Source organism: Zingiber officinale, chromosome 4B (assembly GCF_018446385.1).
Source record: "Zingiber officinale cultivar Zhangliang chromosome 4B, Zo_v1.1, whole genome shotgun sequence".
Lineage (NCBI taxonomy): Eukaryota > Viridiplantae > Streptophyta > Magnoliopsida > Zingiberales > Zingiberaceae > Zingiber > Zingiber officinale.
In genome coordinates, this window is record NC_055993.1 from 132838398 (window position 1) to 132862592 (window position 24195).

The 24195-nt window shown below is 35.2% G+C and overlaps 2 protein-coding genes across 2 annotated transcripts; one reads left to right on the forward strand and one right to left on the reverse strand.

The window, feature by feature from the left end:
- The first annotated feature begins 547 nt into the window (after positions 1-547).
- LOC121976831 lies at positions 548-1908 on the forward strand. The gene is made up of 4 exons (XM_042529197.1): positions 548-624; positions 732-808; positions 905-980; positions 1189-1908. The coding sequence occupies exon 4, from the start codon at positions 1201-1203 to the stop codon at positions 1714-1716; it is 516 nt and encodes a 171-aa protein (XP_042385131.1). The 5' UTR covers positions 548-624; positions 732-808; positions 905-980; positions 1189-1200; the 3' UTR covers positions 1717-1908.
- Positions 1909-3807: 1899 nt separating this feature from the next.
- On the reverse strand, positions 3808-23337 carry LOC121976829 (sulfhydryl oxidase 1-like). Its single transcript, XM_042529196.1, has 12 exons — positions 22947-23337; positions 21243-21267; positions 21082-21174; positions 15646-15824; positions 14496-14568; positions 14306-14374; positions 14147-14220; positions 13925-14081; positions 12649-12689; positions 4838-4984; positions 4335-4772; positions 3808-4213 (listed from the first exon to the last, which is right to left on the reverse strand). The coding sequence occupies exons 1-12, from the start codon at positions 23144-23146 to the stop codon at positions 4192-4194; spliced, it is 1518 nt and encodes a 505-aa protein (XP_042385130.1). The 5' UTR covers positions 23147-23337; the 3' UTR covers positions 3808-4191.
- Positions 23338-24195: the final 858 nt, after the last annotated feature.

A 24195-nucleotide genomic window follows, 5' to 3' on the forward strand; every position in this document is an offset into this window, starting at 1 on the left:
ATATTATACACAACTAAACATAATACTATTATATTTCATTCAGTATCCTCAAAACACATTAACAAGATTGAAACCGTCTACAGTTATCACATGTTCAACTGTGTCATGTTTTCTTGGACCAAAAGGAGAGAATGTAAGAAATTAATTTAACCTCTCTTTTTTCCATGTCTCTCAAAGAAAATATGCCCAAAAAACTACTTTTTTTTTCTTGGAAAGGTAAACATGGGGAGAACTAGTATATTTCTTTTCTAAAGTTTACTTGGGCGGACGGAGAAATGAAAGGCATGGAATGGAAGAAAAGGCGAGATGAATGGATCTGCTTTCTTGAGTGGAGAGGAGCGGAAGTGAGAAACTAAACATCCAAAACATTATCATAAGATGTTACTAGTTGTAAGTCCAGAGGGTAGGTTTTGATGGAATCCTTCAAATTTTATATCCCATTTGCCATTTGTTCATTGGCCAAGTAAACAACTAACATGTTGGTTTGTCCCTCATTCCTATTTCAGGTTTAAAGCCCTAGGTCACCATAAAAATCATTAAAATACACCTTTTTTATTCTTCCATTCAACAAAGGAAGGGGCCTGTGGATTTCTTTATTGAGGGAAGTTGGGGGAAGGGATTCATGTATTTGCTCATTTCTGCTCTTTTAAGCGTGCCACTTATTTCTAGTATGTTGAGCTATGATTCTTACTCGATCTCTTTCAAGTGATTAAATTACCTTTGAATTGCAGTATTTGGATGAAAACAATAGACTCATTAATGCCATAGCTAATGACCAGAATCTAGGCAAGCTGGAAGACTCTGCTCGGTAAGCGCAAACTTCTATGAGGCATATTTCTCTGCTACACAATCGAAGGAAAAGATTATGTTTCCACTTTTATTTTCCTTGTGTATTTTTATGCAGGAATCTCGATAGGCTACAACAAAACCTCGATTTCCTCGCTGCTATTGCAGATAATCAACGTTTGGTAGATGCCCAGGTATGGATCAGAGATGAATACTTTTAATAACACAGATTATTACTTATTCCTTCTTCCTTCTCACTGAGCTTATTCTGTGCACACGAACTGTTAATGTTCCCAATGTTTTTTTTTCTTCTTTGATCCTATTTGTTTGGATGTGTCATAGAAACATGGGACAAAATTCTAATAAGACTCATGAATGATTTAATGTCTTTTTTCCCAACAGCATAATTCCAACATGTACCTGCAACCTCAATTCTACTCTGCCAATAACACTGCTGTGCAACAACCACTACAATTGATTGAACCTCAACACACTGTTCCTGCTGCAGTCATGCCGCAACAAGGGTATCAGATCATGAAAATCCAACAAGCTCAACAGATGAGCCCCCAGATCCTGGTGTTTGCTCCACCTGCAGTGCCGCAGGATCAGATGCCATTTCCCCAGCTCTACAATCCCATGCTGCTCTATGGCCAGGTTGCGCAGGCTCAACCGGCTCAGCCACTGCTGCTCCCCTATGATCCAATGTGCCAGACCCAGATTTGTCAGACTCAGATTCAACAAGCAGCATTGCTCTGTGGCCAGCCCATGGGAAATTATGGAATGGTGAGCGCACCCAGTTTTGCCAATCCTGGCAGCAACAATGAAGCCGAGAATTTAATGGCTGCAGGTTTCTTGTCTGAGGCTGAGGGAGCTCTGAACATGCCTCTCTACAATCCAGATTCTGGAGAAGAAGGTGACTGCGGTGTTTGAGAAGGTAATTGGGATGCTGGTAAATTGCAGTACTAATACTCATTGATGTCTAATAAAGGAACCTACCATGACTGTTTGGCGGCGAATAAGAAAACTCCTGCTGAGAGAACAATTATGCATTATGTTAGACGATTTATCTCTTGTTCATGTTTCAAGTTGTTTGTCATCATTATGTGCTATCGCATGGTTTCAAAATATATCAACCATATCTTTGATATCAGTAGTTGCATCAGAATGGGCAAATGAAAGGTCTTTTGTTGAAGAAATCACCCAACATGTTTGTTGGGGGGTGATTTTGCGTGAAGACTCCCCGCCGCATCATGCGGTCTATGTGACTGTGATCCTGGTTGCTTGTTTCTGTCTCGCAATTTTTGTGAACCATTACAAACTTGTTTGTTTCACAAGTCCTTTGTTTTTATTGAAGGTGGTAAAATACTACACCTTGTACATGTTGCACACATCTCATCCAACAATAGGCACCCTTGCCACCTTCCCTTGCTTGTCCACCCAAACCCAAACCCTATCGCACCGGAAGTCCTGGATCACAAATGAACCCATCTCCACAATCCTTGTTGTCACTCCTCGGTTCTCCGCTATGATGACTGCCGCAGCTTCCTCGCCATCAACTCCGACCAGCTCAGGCCATGATCCTTTTCCTGCAAAAACACTAGCAAAACCTTTTAGAGAAACACTCATGATTTAACACATGTAGATGGATATACCTGCACAAAGCATTTTTCCCCCCTTCGATTTTTATTGTTTCTAAATTCTTTATCATATCAGAGCTCCTTCGGGTTCTTATATATAGACGAGGCTTCATACAGTTTTAGGAGCTTTAGGGTTTGTTTGGGAGGAGGTAAGGGAAGGGTAAATAAGGGGAAGGGAATTTTGAACTTTGTTTGGAAAGGAGTGGGCTAAAGGAAAGGAAAAGGAGGAATTGGTAAGCGGATTGGTAAGCTTTAACCTTGCTTATGACAAGGAAGATTTTCTTACAAGGGGAAGGGAATCAAAAAAAAAAAAAAATTGTTCTAATTTTATCCTTGCTTTAAAAATCAAAGCAATGTCTAATTTAAGAAGTGAGAGTATTTTTGTAACTATTTATTTAACCTTTATTCCTCTTTTTTTTTTTTTCTAAACAGGGAACACATGTTAACCTTCCCTTCCAAACAAGGGGAACAAAAATACTTTACTTCTTCCTTCCTTCTTTCCTTCCCCTCTCTTCCCTTTCAGTTAATAAACATTCCCACGTCTCATCCAACCAGCATTAAATGAGTGAAATATGACCTCAAGTTATTTAATTATCCATTTCAAACTATGAAAAAAGTACGTGGAATATGAGTCAGTTTTAAACTACTGAAATTTGAGGAAGAACATAATTGCTGATCTTATTGGATTGTCTCTTTGTTCTCTCTTGTATTTTTTGGATAAAGAAAATTTGAAGAATTGTTGCGATGGTATATATATAGAGAGAGTTATTTAGCTTTCAATCTATTACTTGCCTTGCTTGGTTGAAATAAACTATTAATTTGGCTAAAGTTACTCTTGAATTATACTGAGTAAGTTTCATAATTACACTACAACTTCTTCCATCTTCGCTTCAAGTTGATCAAAATGTAATGAGTTGTATCAAATGAATTTGTAATAAACCCAATAAAAGAAAACTTCCTCTGCTTTTATCTCTCTGAGAAGAACACTTGCTTATAATTCTCCTTTTTTTACTAATGCAAGGAAATTGGTGGTGTGTATTCCTATGGCATGTCATCATGGTTATCATCAACAATCATAAATATAGATAAACCTAATTGTTCAAACATTCTGCAACTACTAATGCCCCATTTGCTTTAGCTCAGCCCATAAATTCTCTGTTCATTCAAAAGACATGAACGAGACGCAAAATTATTATAAACTGTGAATAAATATAGAGAAGGCCAAGAGGATATGCATGTAACATCTGTAGAACCTGGGTCAGATAAATTCCAAGAGTTATACAGTACATGCATAATGGCAGGAGCATCAATGCAATTCCATAGTATAGTTGTAGCATTACATTATGTTCGATGGATAGAAAGACTCATTGAATCAAAGAACATATTATATAGCATATTTTGAAGAGAAAATAAATACCTGACTAAAAAATTCAGATTATTGTGAACAAAGATGATAATAAAATAAAAATACATAATCTCTTTGGTTTGATACATGGTTCAGATAGCATAATGGTAAGAAGATCTGATTACAGAATTTTAGAAGAGGAAATTCTCATCTTTCAATTTGTGATGACCTACTTCACCTATCTTCTCATCGAATGACTTCAGCATCCTATCAGGAAAATGTAGTATTAAATATTGTACAATTCATTGCCAGGTGAACAGCCAAAAGATACTGGTTCACTTGTTATATAATGGTAGAAAGACATTCGGGCGGACAATAATCCATTAGCTCGTTGTGTAATGGTTCACTTGTTCTTAGTGCAACTCAATTCCAAGTTTTTCTTTGCCTGAAAAAATAGCAGGGACAAAGAAACAAGATCAATTTTCAAACAAAATCATAGTATCTTATGTAACAGATAACAATCCTAAAACTAATTATATCTTAGATACAGTGTAGTAAGTGAATACTTGCGAGTCTTCTGTTGAGTCCTCCAGAAGCAAGCTAATGCTCCAAATGCACAGCTAACAACTGCAATAGCCAGTGCGGCTCCAACTGGAACAACAACCGCATTTGATGGAGTAATGTCATATGTTGGGGATAGGCCAGCTTTGCTGCTGCTAAGATATGATTCTTCCTGCAAAGAGGCAATTGTCCTTCCGTAGTAATTGACCAAAAACTTAAATACTTCATCTTCATCCCAGATTATGTTTTCAAGATCATTATTCTCGTTGGAAGATTTATAGCATGATGGGCAAAGCTGCTTTGGAGGCCACAGAATCTTTGGAAATCTTGGATCAAAAGTTTTCAATTCATTTTCTTTTTCCCTCAATCTCTTGTTGACTTTGTTATGTGCACTCCATAGCCACAATGCTAGGTCACGCGTTTTGTTTAATGGCTCTGAGATGCTACAGTGAAAAAAAAAATGTGAGATGCAATGATAAGGCATTTGATTTCATTAATTTCATTTTACCTTGAGGTCATCACATGAAAATGCCGTCGGCAGTCATCACAAGTAAAAAAGTTCTGAATAAAATCACATATCGCCATAAAAGCCAAATTGCTCTCCTCATCTCCAACTCTAACTGAGAGAGAGTGAAACAAAACCCACAGGCCACAGCTGCAAGAAAGTTATACAAGCCAAAAAGTTGCTGTTAGGAGCATTGTCTAATTATTTCATTGGCTTAATAGGAGCATTGTCTTAAGTTATTAACTCTAGCCAAATAAGCGCACATGTAGCAAGAGTCATACTTTTGTATTTTGCAAGATTTTAAAAAACATTTTCAGATGGCAAGTGGTGAAGCTATTGCATTTTGCATGTCTGATGCAAGAGATATAGTCAACATTACTCGTACTTTAAAAAATAGTTGAATTAAAATGATTAATATACACATCCGACAACGCATATTAATCAATCAAAATAAAACTAATTTCGGTCACAAATAAGCAAGGGATTTCACATTGCAAGAACCAACAAAACATGTGACTACATAGTATAACAATTTAAATCCAAAAACAAGTTATAAGTAAACACAAAATTCAAAAATCTACAACAATACCAAACATAACAATCAAATTTAATAACTAAAGTGCCATGTTACCACATGAAAATTACAGTTTAGAATTTAAAATATCAAAAATGCCCTCATTAAATTCCTCATCACCACACTCACTTTTTTCCTCAAAAATGATTTCTTCATTAACGATATCTCCACCTGTTGAGGAACCAATAAATCTACAACTCCTTATTTGAGACAGTTCAATAACAACTAAATCCCATGTTACGCTTAATCCAAGGACATGTAAATCTTCACTTTTTCAGTCTCTAGTACTAGAAACATCATTTAACTCTTAACACTTAATTTACTTGGAGAAGAGAAAGAAGAGGAGAGAACTATAATCCACCAAGCCTATTAACAAAGGAAAGGAAAGAGAGGAAACGGGGATGAGAAGCAAAGAAAAAACAAGATCACCCTCATCTTCCTTGTTGATCTCACTTTGCCCACATGTCGCCCTCACTTGTGACGTTATGCAATCACATACTGCACTAGGAGTCTAACATCACTGCCGTCACATCACATGGGAAGGGGAAGATACAGATAACAAATAAGAAAAAATCTCCATGAGACAAAATTATCATTACAAGTAACATTCATCTAGCTCATTTGGTCAATCAAGACACCTCAGCTTGCCCTACAGCTAAATCTACCCAATATACACCAATCACTTAACCCATCTTGGTTCACCAGTCCTACTAGCCCATTTGAATCACTTGCTACCCAATCCACTAATACTGCCCACTCAGCCAGCCAACCCAATCACCTCAACCCTCATAGTCCAGGCCCACTTAGTTTGTACAACCTGCTTGGCTTGCCTCCCCCATGCTAAGTTTGGTGCTTGTCATGCCCACTCTATCGCTTGATAGGTTTATCCTATTGGCCCATCAAACTCATTTATTATGAACGACTGGTTTTGTCCCTCTGACTTGTCTAACCCAGTAGGAATATGTACTCCTTGGAGAATAGCATGGAGTATAAATACAAGAAAATAGCTATACAAGAAAATAAGAGAATATCAATTCTATAGTAGTTGATATTCGCCATTTAATTTGTAACCAAACATAAGAATTGTTATTTCATAACTATTCACAAGGAATAGAAAAGTATGTTCCACCAAACCAAACACAACTTGAGGTCATTATTGGATGAATTATTTAAACATGTCTAATAATGTTTATTCCAAGTCCCAATATAAAAAGTTGAGAATTTTGCTGGTTGTTAATAATGTTTATTCCAAGTCCTAATACAAAAGGTTGAAAATTTTGCTGGTTGTTAATAATGTTCATTCCAACCCCAAATAGAAAAGATTGTGAATTTTGTTAGTTGTTAATAATGTTTATTCCAAGCCTCATTAGAAAAGGTTGACAATTATGTTGGTGGTTAACAATATTTATTCCAAGCCCCAATAGAGAAAGGTTGACAAGTGTGTTAGGCCTTGCCTGTAAGCACCCCGTGGTAATTTTAATGTGATCAACCAAGTCAAGTTAAGTTCTGTTGTTGTTTAACCCCTGTATTTAAGTGTGCAGGAACTTAGGAGCACAGGAGGTCGAGCGAAAGACGCAGCTAGCGAGAAGGACGACACGGGAGAGATTCGACGGGCTCGGTGCGTCCGAGGGACGAGGTGCTGTGGAAGAGTACATTGGCGAACGAGGAGGAAGTGCGCGGCGTTTCCGAGGGACGAGAAGCCGGAGTGGAAGCTTGCTCGAGGAGAAGGTCGGAAGATGGATCCGAGTGAGCCCAATTCCTGATGGACGAAATCACCTAGGCGATCGAAGCAGCGGAGGAGAAAAGAAGTTGAACTACCTTATGGATGGCGCCTTCCATGGCTTGGAAGGCGCCTTCAATGAACAGTGCGAAGACATCTTCAAGCCATGGAAGGTGTCTTCCATGAACAATGCAAAGACGCCTTCAATGGCCCAATGACCGTTAGCAAAGATAAAACTTTATTTTCGCACGAATAAAATTGCCACGATGAAGGCGCCTTCCACCCTATTGAAGGCGCCTTCCAACCTCGGATAGAATTTTCAAGGGGCTATAAAAAGACCTCTGGAGCTAGGAATAATTCATCAACTCTTGTATTCATTTTCTAGCACATTTATGAACTTTTAACGAGTGTAATAGGCTTCTCCGCCTACACGAAGAAGATCTTCTCAATGCTTTCTTCTATCCTAGATTAACAACCACCTAGTTGTAACCAAATAACTCCTTGGTATCTTTAATTTATTAGTTGTTTAATTTCCTTTTTATAAGTGTGCTACTAATCTGAGTTGAAAGATCGAGAAGGGTTTTTGTTTTATTTTTCAACAGACAATTCACCCCCCTCTTTCCTGCCCAACCTGTTCCAACAAGTGGTATCAGAGCTAGGATGCTTTAGAAGGATTAACCACTAACCGAAGCACAAGAGATGGCCGAATCGAGCATCAATCCACCTAAGTTCGAGGGGGAGTTCGCGATTTGGAAGAAAAAGAAGGAGGTATTCTTTAAGACCGATTTTGATTTATTACTAATTATGAAATTTGATTTTGAAGCATAAGAAGGCAAAGAAGAATACCAATGGACAAAGAAGGAGCAAGCCGACTTCATGGAAAACGACAAAGTTCCATCTACTGAGCGTCTTACCCTCAAAAAAGTCAACCGTATCGAAGCCTACGAGTCAACTAAGGAGCTCTGGAGAAATTCCTGGAACTGCACGAAGAAACCTCAGAGGCAAAACTTGCGAGACGAGATTTGCTCCAAAACCATATCAGCAACATCAAATTAGAAGAAGGCGAAACCATTGCACACCTTCACTCAAGAATAAAAGAACTCATCACCGAATTCACGAATCTCAGAGAAAAGATAACCAACCGAGATTCGCTAAGGTACGCGCTTAACGCATTTCTTAAGACTACTGAATAAGCATCATTAGTAAATGCTTATTATATCTCTAAGGATCTAGAAGTAAGTACCCTAGAAGAATTGTTTTCAACTTTTGAAGTTCATGAAACGAGATGTGTATATCTGAAGGAGCCCAAGCACAACATCATCTTAAAGGCAAAAAAAGACGAACCAGATTCTGGATCTTCTCTCGATGATGACAAAACGACGTTCATGGTAAGGAAGTTTAAAAAGTTATTTAAAACCAATAAATTTAATCAAGTGCGGAGTAAAAGAAGAAAAAGAAAGGTAAGATGCTACCACTGCAATGAAGAAGGGCACGTGAAAGATAACTGTCCAAAATTGAAAAGCAAGGACAAGGACAAGGAAAAAAACAAGAAGTCAACCCAGAACAAGTATAAAAATCTAAAGGTGACATGAGACGAAACGTCGTCCGAATCAGAGATCGAAGCCCTCGCCAGACTTGCGCTAGTGGCAAGTCACCAAGAAGATAAAGACGAAGCAAACTCGTCCGAAATGAGCATCGAGAGCATCGATCAAAAGGGAGCGACATCAGAAGACAGCAACACTCCAAGGGGAGCTTCAGATTACGGGATTGACAAGGTAAGTCAGGTACGGTCTCTACCTTCTGATAAATTATTTCAGTTTATAAAAATGTTATCAAATTCCTATAAATTAGAAAAATAAAATGACAAATTAAAAGTAATTATAGCAACATCTTGTCGATTAGGAAACTTCGAAAAGATAAAAATGAAAAATGAAAAATTGAATGCAGAAATAAAAGAGTTGAAAAATCGTGCATGCTCACATATTCAACAAGTTAGAAGATCTAATGGATTAAATTAGCACTTTAAATACCATAAGGGCCAAATTAGAAAAATATCACAGAAATTGTTCCTAAGAAATTTTTTATTAATCCTATAGGAAGGAATCTATTTTGGGTTCTAAAATCATATTACGGTTAAATTTTTTTTGTATGTCCTATTTTTTTAATTAAAATTTTTGAAAGTTAGACCTAAGGCTTTCGAAAAAAAAAAAATAATAATTTTTTAAAAAAGCTGTGTCTAGAAGTGATTATTATTCTAATAACCAAGAAAGTCTAGTACCTCGCCACAGCCTGAAAGTCAATTTCTGAAATGAATGTTTAATTGACTAATAGTTAAGCTTTTAATTGTTATAAAAATGCTTTCAAATAAATTGTTTTGCATAAATTCTATTAGAAATTAATTAAAAAAAAAATTTTGAAAAATAATTTCATCATTTATCTATAAGAAAATTTTTTGACCGTTATTGAATTTTTATGAATTATCTATCCAAATACAAATTTTTAATATTAAAAATTCAAATTTTTGAAAAAAAAAAATCTGCGAAGTTACTTGTTATAATGCATTCTCAGTTCAAAATTTTTCGTGATTAATAACCATTTTTTAGAATTTTTTTAAAATATGTCTTAATGTGGAAAGGATTTATTTCTGCTTACAATAATTTCAACTTTATATGAAAATTTTTATCTGCCTTATATATGTTTATTAAAAAAAATTTTCCAGCAATTAAAAATATTTTTCAAAGTAATTTTTTTATAAATCCAGATTTTTCGACGTTTAATCTTTCAAAGGGGGAGAAGTGAAGATTAAATCTAGGGGGAGGGTATCATTATTTTTTATACATTATTATTTGCGATATTAATTACCTTATTATTATTTGTTTTTTTTATCCTAACTTAGGATTGCAAACATCAAAAAGGGGGAGATTGTAATCAACTAAGTCAAGTTATGCCCAGTTGTTGTTTAACCCATGTGTCTAAGTGTGCAGGAACTTAGGAGCACAGGAGGTCGAGCGAAGACTCAGCTAGTGAGAAGGACGGCACGAGAGATAGTCGACGGGCTCGGTGTGTCCGAGGGACGAGGTGCCGCGGACGAGAAGGAAGTTGGCGGGCGAGAAGGAAGCGCGCGGCATTTCTGAGGGACGAGAAGCCAAAGCGGAAGCTTGCTCGAAGAGAAAGCCAAAAGATGGGTCCGAGTGAGTCTAATTCCTGATGAACGAAATCACCCAGGCGATCGGAACAACGGAGGAGAAAAGAAGTTGAATTGCCTTATGGAAGTCGCCTTCTATGGCTTGGAAGGCGCCTTCGATGAAGTGCGAAGGCGCCTTCCATGAACGAATGCGCCTTCCCAGTGACCGTTAGTGAAGATAAAACTTTATCTTCGCACGGATAAAACTGCCACGCTGGAGGCGCCTTCCACCCTATTGAAAGCGCCTTCCAGCCTCGGATAGAATTTTCCAGAGGCTACAAAATAACCCCTGGAGCTAGAAATAATTCAGCAACTCTTGTATTCATTTCCTAGCACATTTCTGAGCATTCAAAGAGTGTAATAGCCTTCTCCGTCTACACGAAGGAGATCTTTTCAATGCTTTCTTCTGTCTTAGATTAACAACCACCTAGGTTGTAACCAAATAACTCCTTAGTGTCTTTAATTTATTAGTTGTTTAATTTCCTTTTTATAACTGTGCTACTAATCTGAGTTGAAAGATCGAAAAGGATTTTTGTTTTATTTTTCAACAAGCAATTCATCCCCTCTTGTCGGCCTAACCTGTTCCAACATTGCCAACTAACATAAAATAGCATCAAAATCCATATAAGGAATTTTATTATAATTGCTATAAGAATAGGCCATGTTTCATTTAGCTAACCTCAAATACATAGGGTTAACATGACATGTTTCTTGCAGTTCTTTTGACTAGTAAATTACATATGGATAAAACATGCATTACACATTAAATAAAAAGGTAGCCCGATGCATGAAACTCTCGTCAATGTGGATCCAGGAAAGGATCTATTGTACTAAGCTTTACCTGCTTTGTAAGATAATGCTTCCGAGACTCGAACCCGTGATATCGAGTTCACAAGGCAACAACTTTATTGTTGCGCCGAGACTCCCCTTCGCATTGCACATTAAATGCAAAAAAAATTATCATCTTAAAGTGTTTACAATCTTATATTATGAAAATGATTCACAAAAATACTCATTTCTATGACCAAAAACTTCAATACTTTTGAATAATTTCTCATATTTATAAAGTCTTTTTATATTAAAATTGGTTTGGCTTAAATGAAAAAAAAAATGATACAAAGAAAAGAATGTTAATTACATTCAAATTCTAGGAGTAATTTAAAAAAAAAATGAATAAGATTTATCTTTATAAGTAATATTAGTATTAAATTTTTATTAAGGAAAATAATACCATATTTAAATTAGAAAATAGTTAGAACAAAACAATATGTGCAATTAAATTGCAATAGTATAATGCAGAAATACATAATTTAAATTTAATTAAAAATAAACAGAAAATCACATATATAGACAAAATGTCTTAAAAAAATAAGACAGTCCGGTGCACGAAGCTCCCGCCATGCGGAGTCCCGAGGAAAGATCCATTGTACGCAGTCTTACCCTGCTTTTTGCAAGAGGTTGTTTCCAGGATTCGAACCCGTGACCTTTTGGTCACATGACAACAACTTTACCGTTGCGCCAAGGCTCCCCTTCAGACAAAATTAGCAATGAGAAAAGATTAATAGGATGGAATTACATGAATAAATGAGAATGAAAAGATTGCCAGAAGTTCCCAAAAGCTAGTCATTTAATAATTAGCAATCATGTTGAAACACGGCATACATTTAGATGGCAAAGATACATAGCCAGTTAATTGGATGGTGGTAACACATGGATATCTTGCCCATTGATTTTAAATCTTAAAATATTCTTGTCAACAAAGTAGAAAACTAAGTTGTGCAAATAGCTTTAGTATATGTTATATAGATAACGATTAGTGAACATCTTGAAATCATAAACAGAGTTGCTGTATTTCAACACTTGAAAAAGGTGTCAGATTGAACTTCCAATGGATCAATCTGTCAAGAGCTCGTCTATGAGACTTTTTAAAAGGGCAGTCCGGTGCACGAAACTCCCGCCATGCGGGATCCCGGGGAAAGATCCATTGTACGCAGTCTTACCTTATTTTTTGCAAGAGGCTGTTTACAGGATTCGAACCCGTGACCTTTTGGTCATATGGCAACAACTTTACCGTTGCGCCAAGGCTCCCCTTCTATGAGACTTTTTAAGATAAAAAATAATTTATGAAAATTGGAAATGGATCTAATATGATAAAAGCTAATTTGTTTTGATTTTCCACTTGAGAACTTGGCTGAGCTTTATCATTGTCAGAAAGATGAATGATCTTGATGCTTAAAAAAATTCAGACTCTTGAGGGTATTATCATTTGCAATATCATGGCCATATAAACTAAAATGATAAATATCAATAGCTATATGGATTGAATAATTCAGTACCTAAATCCTCTAGTGCCCTTTATGCTCCCACGACAAAATATCTGCAAAATAGAACTTTGCGCATAAGGCACTAGGCATACCAACCATTGCTGATGATTTGTAGATATATATGCATCTACTCTTACAAGCAAGTTAGTTGGAAACAAAAAGTTAATATAGTCTTAACGATAAAATAAAATAAAATTATAACAGATATATGGATCCTACTATTACATACTGCACAAGATATCACATGCACACTTCATTTTTATCCACAAGAGCCACTATTCAATAGCCATTCTGATCAAATTTCTCCCCATATTTAAGGAATTTATATGAATGCTGTTTTCTGTGATTAAGTCAACAGGATAGAAACATTTTGACCATAATTAGAAGCAAGATGTTGTAAGAGTTGTTAATGGAAAGCAAAGCCAATATGAAAGAGTAGGATATAATGAGCATTATGGCAAGAAAAGAGAAAAATCCAAAGCTAGAAATTTCATGATCAAAACAAATGAACTGATCAGAAGAAAGGATGATGAACTTGATCAAAGAATGTATAACATCAACATCTGCTGGATATATTCTGGCAATGTATATACAGTGAAATGATATAAATATCACATTGTATGTTGTAACTGACCATGGGCATGGAACAAGAGTTGGATGAACAAAACATGCCGAAAAGTGTTATTAAATTGTGAGCATGAAACTTTGTAGGTTATAAACACAAAACATGCCCCAAAATAGTTTGGTCCGAGGTGTAAAATGTCAAAAGGGTACTGCTGAAGTACAAGACCCTGCAGACATAGGGACCAGACAGTTCAATATATGAATCCCACCTTCACATAGCAAAGACAATCTGATGACTCAAGCCTTTCCCATGTTAAGACAGTGAGCAATATGCCAATATATCTAGTGAAGTTGCAAAAATAGAGTACAGAAGTAGTCACAGACATTTGTAATGCTTCTGCAACACTACTTAGAGAGGCAGAAAGGGATGTGCAAAGAAAGTTGATTGTGCTTCAATGGGGGTGGCCAAATGGATGGTGGGAAAGAAAAAAAGTTGAAGATATTTTCTTACATTCATTTATCATTCACAAACACTTCGTAATGTGAATATTCTACAATCAATCATGATCATACCCACTAAAAAATTCATGTCCACTATTGTTATATGCACACAGCAACAAAGGAAAACCATGAGAATGTTGTGCAATTAAACGGACCAATTTATTATTTTCTCCAGAATATTAGTATGAGGCATTGAAAAAGAGTAATAAGGTAAACAGCCAACCCAATATCCACGAGGAATTTCTTTTCCACAGATCTGATAGTTTGTAGAAGTATCTCCATCTTCCAAGAGATTAGTTTCCTGTGAGCTCATTGAAAGAAGATCTGAAGGCCACAAATTGTTGAAATTCACCAGCATTTCAGCACTACCCTTCCTACATCTATTGATTAAACTCCAATGTAAGTGGTTATTTGCAAAATCTAAACATTAATCTAATATTTTCACCTTTTTGAAGGATGATGAACAACCAAAAGCTGGAGAAATTTAATAAGGGGTCCACGTGTATTTGACTTTATCATCTGAAATTGTACAGGAGTAGTATATCCAGTATTAAAATTTGAAACATGGATCACACGTTTCCATGTAGGGACCAGAAGTCTATACCTTATTCTGGAAAATTATTTTAAATGCCTGTGCTGTTGCTTCCTCAACATCATAAATTGCTCTAGCAATCTGACAATGAAAAATCAGTAACAAGAAAACTCCAAATGCACAATAAGTTTGCTGCTAAACAAATATTTGATTACAAGTTTAAAAAGAAGTGTATCTAATAGAAATAGCTATAAGAGAATACCTCTGCAGGATCAGATGCATTCCTTGCAAGTGTGTTCTCATTTTCATATTTCTCATCGCCTAATGTAAAAGAACTGCAAAAGGAGGAAAAAGAAATTCATTGTTTGACTACTTGTGAAGAGTGAAAGCTATGGTGACTACTTGTGGAGAATGAAACCTAGGGTGCTACATTTGAACTTCATTTGAAGGCATGGTTAGGTTTATTGGTTTGGTAAGAGAAATTGAAACCCAAACTGAAACATTGTAGATTGAAAACACAGAACCCAAACTTAAAACCAAACCAAAATTGTCTATTTGGTACTGAAAATTGCAAAATAAATATTATATAAATCAAAAGCCAACAAAAATTCTTTACAAGCAATACTTTATTGACAATAAAATTATTGTTGCTTAAGGTGCTAAACAATAAACCTTTTATGGGTGTGCGACTAAGGGGGTGCGCCCACGTGGCAGTAGTCAATGCTGGCCACGTGAGCATGCACCCTTAGGCGCGCACCCACATAAATAGGGAGGTGATCTCATGCTCACCTCCCCGTGCGCGACTCTCAGCACTTTGGGGCACCCGAATCACTTCCGGGCGCCCCGCGGGGGCTGGCCCTCCTGTCGCACATGGAGGTGGGCACGATAACTTTTCCTATATATATGCAAACACATTAGCGATTTAGTAAGGTTTCAACAGTTTGCATTGGTTCGAATCAAAACTGACCTAAAACAAACAATTTACATAGCTTACAGAGCGAAGCCAACCAAATAATCTGATAAAAATAGAATTTATTCTATTGATTTGCTTTGGTTTGGTTTAGCAGTTTTGGGCTATAGATAACCACCCTTTTCTTTTACTTTTTTTGGGCTTCCCTGCCCTAATCATCTTCCAATATCTTTTTATTGCTTAATTATCTGTTGCACTTAATCAATTGTTTTTGCCATCATTATTATTTGTATTAGTCTATCTGTCTTTAAGGCAGATACATCACCTTTTTTCATCTACAAACTTCCATTTAAGAGTTCAGACAATTATGGAGGTGTCTTACCCTGGCTTGATTTCCATATAACCAATACCTAAATTTTATTTCATTAACTGATTTCAGAATTATTCTCAGGAAACAGCACAAAAAAATATAATACAAAAGAAAGCCACAAGCACAACTTACCTGCCAATTTTCTTGTTTAGATAATTGAGCAAGAGGTCTGCTGTTCTCCACTCATCAATCAATTGTATCTCATTGTTTTTCTTAGGGTCCCATCGTCCAGCTGAGAATTTTTTTGGAGGCCCCCAAAATAGCATAGGATAATGTGAAACAGAAAATGAACCACAAAGCTCTGTATTTGTCTGTGCTGCCGAAGAAAATGAGATCGGCAATAAATTAGTGATACCAGATAATAGGATGTTATAGACTAAAAGGCAGAAAGTAGATTCAGAGTAACACCAACTAGCAGAACTCCATGACTATCACCACTATGAAGCTCTAAAAAGTTAAACATTTTGTTTCATCCAAATTAATATGGTAAAACATAAATATATTTGGTGGAATTAGAGATGACTATTGAAAAGAAGGGCTTGCATTTTAGGTAAAAAATTATTCTAGTTAACTTTCCAAAAGGTCAGAGCTAATTCAGATGGCTACTGTTATTTCTGCATCAACTGATAAAAAAGTGTTCAGAAATTGAATTTTAGGTCAATGAGATCATCAGATCTTCAGTTCACATGGCTTAGATCAATGAGACAAACAGAGTACTCATATCAGCAGGAAAAAGAACAATGGGGTCCAGAAGGTTAACTGTATTTTACACCATTTTTCACATCAAGTCTAAATAGATAATCTCAGGAGGCTCTGCATCTTTAATCAGCATGATTATATCACCTTAATTTAGAGAGGGTGCATTAGGTAACATGGAGGCGGAAAGCATCTAAAGCTCACATATGCAATGAGGTCACAGCCCACTCGAAAATTTCATAATTAATGGTGCTTGACTGCAAAACCATGTATGGTAAGAAACAAATTTTGCTCCTTTAGATAAAAAGGCAATAAGAGGCAATTAGGAGTTCATTGGGCAAGAAATCAACTAAAGTGAACTAATCATCATGATCTCTGTCATTTTCTTCAGCTAAAGGTTTCCCAATAGGTCATACATTTAATAATTATATCTATATCTTTAAAGGCCATCTTTTTGTCCTTTTATGATTTTTTTTTCCTATACATGCAGATCATGTCTAACTCAATTATGTGTTGTAAATGTTCTCAGAAAAAAGAATATTTTATTTACTGATTTTATTACATAGGCAATGCAAATTAGGAATTGATTTATCAGTTGAATTGTAGTTGATTTGGGTAATTTTATATTTTAGGTGTCAAAAGTTTAACATCATTTAATTTGGTATGGATTTATTGGGTATCTTTTGATTTGGTAGTGTAGACTTTTTGTTTGGTAGGAGTTGAGTTTATTAGGATTATTGTGTTTGTCAATCAGTCTATTTCTTTTCTAATTTGGCTGGAATTAGTCTAAAAAAGAATCATGTCTCAATGTATTAATCAACTTTCAATCATTAAAATATTCTACTGTCAATCTTAGCCTGAGATTGTTTCTTCTCTAAATTAGATAGTTGTTTGCTTCCTCAATTTCATTCAAATTTTCTGCATAATTTGAAAGTTTGATTTTGGTATTGTATTAATCTAGTATAGGAGCAACTCTGTGTTACGTCATTTGGTATAACTGAATCCTTACGTCAATACTCCCACCCTCTGCCATTCACCATCCCCTATGTTCATTTCATCCACCACCTCTACATCATCAATGGCACAGACACCGGGAACAAGAATGAGCTAGAATTCTATTCTGTTAGCAAGAAAGAAGGAGACCCCCAGCCAAGACAAATCTCATATTATGTTTATTTGATTATGTTGTGGCCTTGTGGGACCCACTTGTAAAAAAAGACAATGACTACAAAAACAGCAACAAAGAAAAGAAAGCCATCCACAGAAGGACAATTCTCATGGGCAATGACTACAAAAATGGCAACAAAGAAAAGAAAGCCATCCACAGAAGGACAATTCTCATGGGCCCCAGAGCTTGTGTAGGATCTGCTACAACCATCTTGGATCCAAGTTGCTACTAATTTCACCTTTAACAAGATGAATTTTGGGATCAATTACAAAGTTGGATTTGATCCAGTACAAAGCCAGAATAGGAAGGATTTGAGATTTATACAGGGGCAAGTCTCAAGCACAGAATAGGAATTGATAGTAAATAAGTAAAGTGAAATAAAAAAATATTCATTTTAGAACTCCCTCAAACTTATAGGTAGAGACCAAGGAGCTTGTGGCAACAATGGAGGTGCTGGGGTGGCAGCAGCAAAGAGAGATTATTGGAATTTCCTATTCCCGTACCAAATTTAGAGAAAAATATATATGAACTAATCACTAACTAGACTAGTACAATCTATCTATAATACTAATACCAGTGATTTCCAGACACTCCCCTGATTTTCTGTGGGAGCTCAGAAGGACAAGCCGGATAGAATCCCAAATTAAACTCAGCATGTGGGTCTGTTAACTTTCTGATCCAAGTTGTTTCAGCTTCCTTAGGCAATATTTATTCATCAGCCTCCTCTACTAAACTACTAAATAAATAATGTAGTGCCAAAACACCGCCTGTTACAAATATGACATTTACTATTATTTTCTTATAGGCCACTGTAACAATTTGTATCATATGAATTAAATGATACACAATTCATATCATACGATCCCATACAATTTGCATACGAAACAATACAGTTCTATCTATACATCAGAAGTGAAAGGAACAATGATGATTTGGTTCAAATCAACATGAATCATATTTTATAGATTCTAAAAATAAGAAACAAATTTCATTGAAACTTAAATCTAACCGACTAGAAAGTAAATCAGATGCACTAATAAATTATATCAAAAGCACTATACTAGAAGTTAATCTAAATGTATCATAAAAGAACAAATAATGAATTTTATATTATGCAATAGAAGTATGATAGTCAAAAAAGAGTGGTGGAGATTACACAGAAGAAAATATGCCAAGTGGAGACAGTTAATGATAATCAATGTAAACTCAACAACAAAGAATGAAAGAGAAGAGTAAATCTTGTCACTTGATACATAGAATAATAAGAAGGCAAAGATTGATAATAACTTAGAAACCATGCCATATATAAGTTATCTTCTATTTGACGACTATAATTTTTTCTATATCAAAAGAAGAAGAGAAAGATTTTTGCTCATTTCGTTTCAATATTAATGAAATAAAGAATAATTTGTACATTGTCATCAAAAAGGATATGAACTTATATATTTTCAACTTATTCAATCTATTCTATTATGTCATTATATATAATAGCATTATAAAGTAAGATTATTATTAAAACTTACTATTTTCAAATTGCTATTTTCCTGTTGTCAACCAAATTATCTTATATTAAGTTATTTCAACTCACATTTCCAACTTATTATATGTAATGAAATATATTATATTATTTTCCATGCTTTGAGATATCAAAACTATTTAGAATAAAACTCACGATTCGATAATTGATCAAAACAAATTCATTATAATTTATACAACCTCGATTTTACAACCTTGACCCTCATCTTTTTCCTCGCATTTCTCCCCATGAAATAATTAATAAGTCTGTTAGGGTTACATGGGGATAATATCCAAAATGAACTAAGTTAAAGACTTGAGGAGCAAAAAAAAGGCTTGGTGGTTTGGTAGCATCTGTGATTGTGTATACCTTCCAAAAGTTAGAATATAATGCTAGTGATTGGAGTTCAAATGAAGACAAGGAAGAAAGTTTACTTATAATTTGTTCAATTAGTGACCAGAAAGTTGATTCATGCAAGGAGAAAAAAGTCTGATGTAGCCCTACCCAAGGTTTAAAATTTCGACCCGTGCCGAGGTTTCGGTCTCAGACCGGAACGATACGGTTTTGATATCGTATCGTGCCGTGCCGATACAATTCGGTATTTTTTTATTTATCTATAGTAATTATAAGATAAATATGTTTATTGTGTATATAAAAATAAGTTGTATATTGATTTATTATAAGTTCTCAATTATTGAATAATTTAATATTGTTAGAAAAAATAATTAAAAATAATTTTATTTAAATAGAATTGATATATCAATAATTCAAATTAAAATGGAAGTATCTATAATAATAATAATAATAATAAGTATATAAATTAATACAAGATATTACTTTATATTAATAATAATTATATAAATTAACTATTTATTCATTTAATTAATTATTAATTAAATAATATATATTTTAAATAGTAAAAAATATCAAGTAAAAAAATTTAAAAAAAAAATTATCAGAATATAAATATAATTTTTAATTTTTTTAAAAAAAAATTAGAATTTTTTTAAAAATTTAAATGAAATTTAAAATAGTAAAAAATATATTAGAATATAAATAAGAATTATTATATATTTTTTAAAATTTTTAAATGAAATTTAAAATATTATTTTTTTCAAAATATTAATTAATAAAATTTATTTAATTTATTTTAATTTTAAATATATTTTTTATATATTTTATTAGGATAATTTAATTAAGGTTTCTAAAAGCCTCTTCGAAATATCACACATCCTCTCTGGGAATTGTTTAAATTAATTAAATAAAATAAATAATTATTAAAAACAGATAAAAAAATCGCATACACATTACACGAGATCGCGCTCGCGATGATCGCACTGGCGATGATTACGCCCGCGATCCCACGGGGAGCATCGAACGGTGCTGGAAGCGTCGCCGGACGCCTCCGGCGACGTCGGAATGGTCGCCAAAGCGTCCGGCGACCCTGCCGGACGCTTTCGGCGCCGCAGAAGGTGTCGCGCACGACGCCTTTAACGCTGCAAAAGGCGTCGCACACAACGCCTTTGGTGCCGAAGGCGTCGCGGGACGCCGCCGGAGGCATCCCGCGTCTCCTCCGGCGCCGCCGAGATGGGGACGCCTCCCGTGCCGGTTTCGGCCGCCTGGCGGAACGGTAAAAACCGTTCGTGTCGGGCGGCATGGAACGACATTTCAAACCCTGGCCCTACCTCATTTAATTTTTTTAAGCCTTTTGTTCTTAACCATTGCTTTGGTTTTACCAGAAGAATAGTTTATAAAATCCATTTGACAAGGAAAAAAAAAAATGAATTTCACCATTCGACTATGACCTGAAGACAAGCTCTCCTGTGTGTCTTCCAGATACTCCATCCATTTTCTCCATCTAATCTAATAACTTAGGGTCACAACAGAGAAAATTTACCATCATTTCAAGCTCTTTAAACAATAGTTTTTCACTGTTCTAACAACTCACCCTCCCCCAATCTTTAGAACAAACTTTTTCAAATAACCCAAACAAAATAGACTTGACATCAAAGGCACTCCCGAATTCCATAAATGTCATTACAACAAACTGTATAACTAAGTCCTTAGTTTTTTAGTCAGCATAAATTATAATTATCAAAAAAATGAGAGGAATCCCCAACATAGTGAGCAGAAATTTCTTCTATTCAATCAACTATAAAACTGATTGTATTTGAAGCAGAAACCATACCTCCAAAGCACAATCGACACGTGCCAAGAGTATAATCCCAGAATGCACTGCATCTGGTCCGTTGAAAAGACTAGCAACTTTCTCATATTGAGGCTGTGGTAATTACATTCTGAATATCAAAACAGAATATTTATGAGAAATCAACCAACATGCACACCCACCTTATAGTTTCTGCAAGCAGGGCACCTGTAAAAACAATTTTTTGTTTATAAAAAACTGAAGAGATAGAAGGAAACAACTTTTTTTATATGCGACAGAAAAAAAAGGTAAAGAATTAATTAGTATTCACAAAATCCTGATGTATATATGCACAAGATGACATCAATTTTTTCTAGCATCAATAAAACAACTTAGAACAAAAGAATGTCGGCTGAGAAAGCTAATTGTGTTTTTGACTTTTTGTTATAGAGTAATTGATTTTAATATATGTGCTTTTTGCTGAGGATAGAATGCTCCACCCTCATAGTCCCCTATAAGGAAGAACAAGAAGATGTAGACCTTCGACTAAAGGTTTTGGTTTCAATGATCCAAGCTGATGAGGGAGTGGAGTAATATGAGCAAGAATTAGATCAGGGAATACAAGTTTCATTGCATTCATTGATATCTTCAACTGAGTCTTTTTAATTAGCTCAAGGTTTTTCTTGAACATGGACATGCAGGGTCTATTGTGCCTATAATCTATAAATTAAAGGAGTCTCTTCTACCCTAATGAATAGTCATTTGGGAATGGAATGGACTTCACGTCACTTAAACAAGGTTTGAGAGCACAAATAATTCTCAAGTCGTAATGAATTACTGAAATTGAGATGGGCTGAAGATAGTATGCCCCACTCCGATAGTCCTACATGCTTAGATGCAATTGTCAATGATGTCCATATGAGGGTGCCTCCCTTCTAAATGACTTGTTGTTTTGGATGGAATGGGCTCCACCCAATTTCAAAACTTTTAATTTGTTTTATATATATACCATGGCATTTGAACATCTTAGTATTGAGATGGTTTGTAGCTGATAAAGTGTCTATTTATCACAAAGAAAAAAGATTTATGGATCCTGTATAGGAGAGATATGTGAGCACTTCAATAAACCCAATAACAGTGATTCAAAAACTTTAGCTAGAAGTAGATGATGAGCCTAAGTCCTCCCAATATTGACGCTGAAAAGTTGATTTCTTATTACTAGATCTGATTATCCTATGTTGTTGGAATGGTCAATTGACTTATATAGATGTCCTCGAAGTGTTAATAGAAACAATACTGAAAATCGTGCACTATCTCAAGGGAAATCTCTGCAGAGAGATCCTTTATGGCAAGAATGACCACGAGTTGGAGACTGTAAGACACCAAAAGGCATTCATGGTCCTAGAGTAAAAAACATTTTACTTCCTCAGCTGAAACCCAGAAACAACAGTAATAAACCAAACAGATATTACTATATTTCTTATTCTTAACAGAAATGCTATGCCCACATTTTAGTGGCAATCATTTTGCAGTCAAGTAAATTTGAACAATCAAGCAGGAAACATGAAGATTAGCGATGTTCATAGAACAATATCACATAGATCCGTAAATTAAGCAGCAAGGATTATTTGGACTATGACAAGTGAAGAAACTGCAACTACACTCGATAAACCAAAATTTGGTCATCCTGTCAGGAATCCATATTTCCAATTAAAGAGCTTTCGCGTTCAAGACTCACACTCAGTATCAACAATGACCGTTAGTGTAGCACTAGACAAAACCCAAAAGCCACATCTTTACCAGCCGTCGGCGTAATTTTGCAACAAGAACATAACAAAAAAAGATCGCTTTCGGCCACAACAGCCACAAAACGATCAAGAGGGGAAGAAAAAGAAGTAATCCGATACCAGCCAGCGAAGAACTCGACGACGGCGAACTTGAGCGGGGACTCCTTTAGAAAGCTCCGGAAGTTGGAGGCGTTGAGCTCCACGGCGGCGTCGGCTACGTCTCTGCTCCTATCCCCGAGCGCACGGAGGGCGTCCAGACCCGAACAGAGGAGAAAGGACAGGGAGAGGACGAGGAGAAACCCGCTTCCAGTAGTAGGCATCTGAGCGAAACGATCTGAAGACACAACAAAGCAGATCACGCAAATCGATCCCTCAATCGAAGAGAGAACTGGAAATGGGGATCCAGACGGGATTCAGAGCAAAAGAGGAAGGAGGTAGAAGGGTTTTAAAGGCAGGTTCTTCTCTCCCCTCCCCCTTCCTCGATTCAGTTCCGAGTCTAGGAGTCCACGATCTTCCATGGTTGGGTTTAATATATCATCGTGACTAATTCGTATCCCGGATCGGGGCAGCCCGTTACTAGCGGGCTAGTAACGGAGTGCACGTAACAACCATTTCTTCCGTAACACTATTAAGATCATCTCCAACGCTCAAACACTTTCAATACTAATTCAGTATATTTGAGCACTAAAAAATTTTTAAACTCCAACCAATACCCATCATTTATTATATAAAAAAAATATTCTTTAAAATATTCTATTTTTCCATCTTATAATTTATTATTCAATATACATATTAATTTATTAAATATTTTTATTACGATAATAATTATTATTAAAATTAATAATTTTATGGTACATAATAAGTAATTTTTATGATTTATATTTTTAGTTACAAGAAAATAAAAATTAATATTTTTATAATTTTATTAGAAATAATTTAATAAACATACTAATATTCAAAGATGATACACCATCATATACTTATTTAAGTTAATAATTAATTTAAATTTATAATATATAAAATTTACATAAAAATTTCAATTAAATTAAATAATGTTATGTTAATTTATAATATTTTTTAAAAATAATATAAATTTAATATTATAATATATTATATTTAAAATAAACCATACTTGCACCATTTTTGTGCAAGTGAATAGTGCAACACTAAGATGGTGATGTATTGTTCACTTACATCATTTTGATGTAAATTTTAGGGTCTCCATTGAAGGAGATTTGGTGTCCCTTTTACATCAAAATAATATAAAAGGGTATCGATTGGAGATGATCTAAGGCTCCGTTTGATAGGGGTGATAGGATTAGGATTATGTTTTTAAAAAGTTATTAATATACCATTTGATAAGGTTGAT

Excerpts from the sequence above, each read along its gene's own strand:
- LOC121976831 (XM_042529197.1), top strand. The coding sequence starts at position 1,201 with ATGTACCTGCAACCTCAATTCTACTCTGCCAATAACACTGCTGTGCAA.
- LOC121976829 (XM_042529196.1), bottom strand. The coding sequence starts at position 23,146 with ATGCCTACTACTGGAAGCGGGTTTCTCCTCGTCCTCTCCCTGTCCTTT. Across the intron at positions 14,569-15,645 it reads CTAAACAAGAAAATTGGCAG|TTCTTTTACATTAGGCGATG; the intron begins GTAAGTTGTGCT and ends CTCCTTTTGCAG. Across the intron at positions 4,985-12,648 it reads AAGGGCACTAGAGGATTTAG|CTGTGGCCTGTGGGTTTTGT; the intron begins GTACTGAATTAT and ends ACTTTCTTGCAG.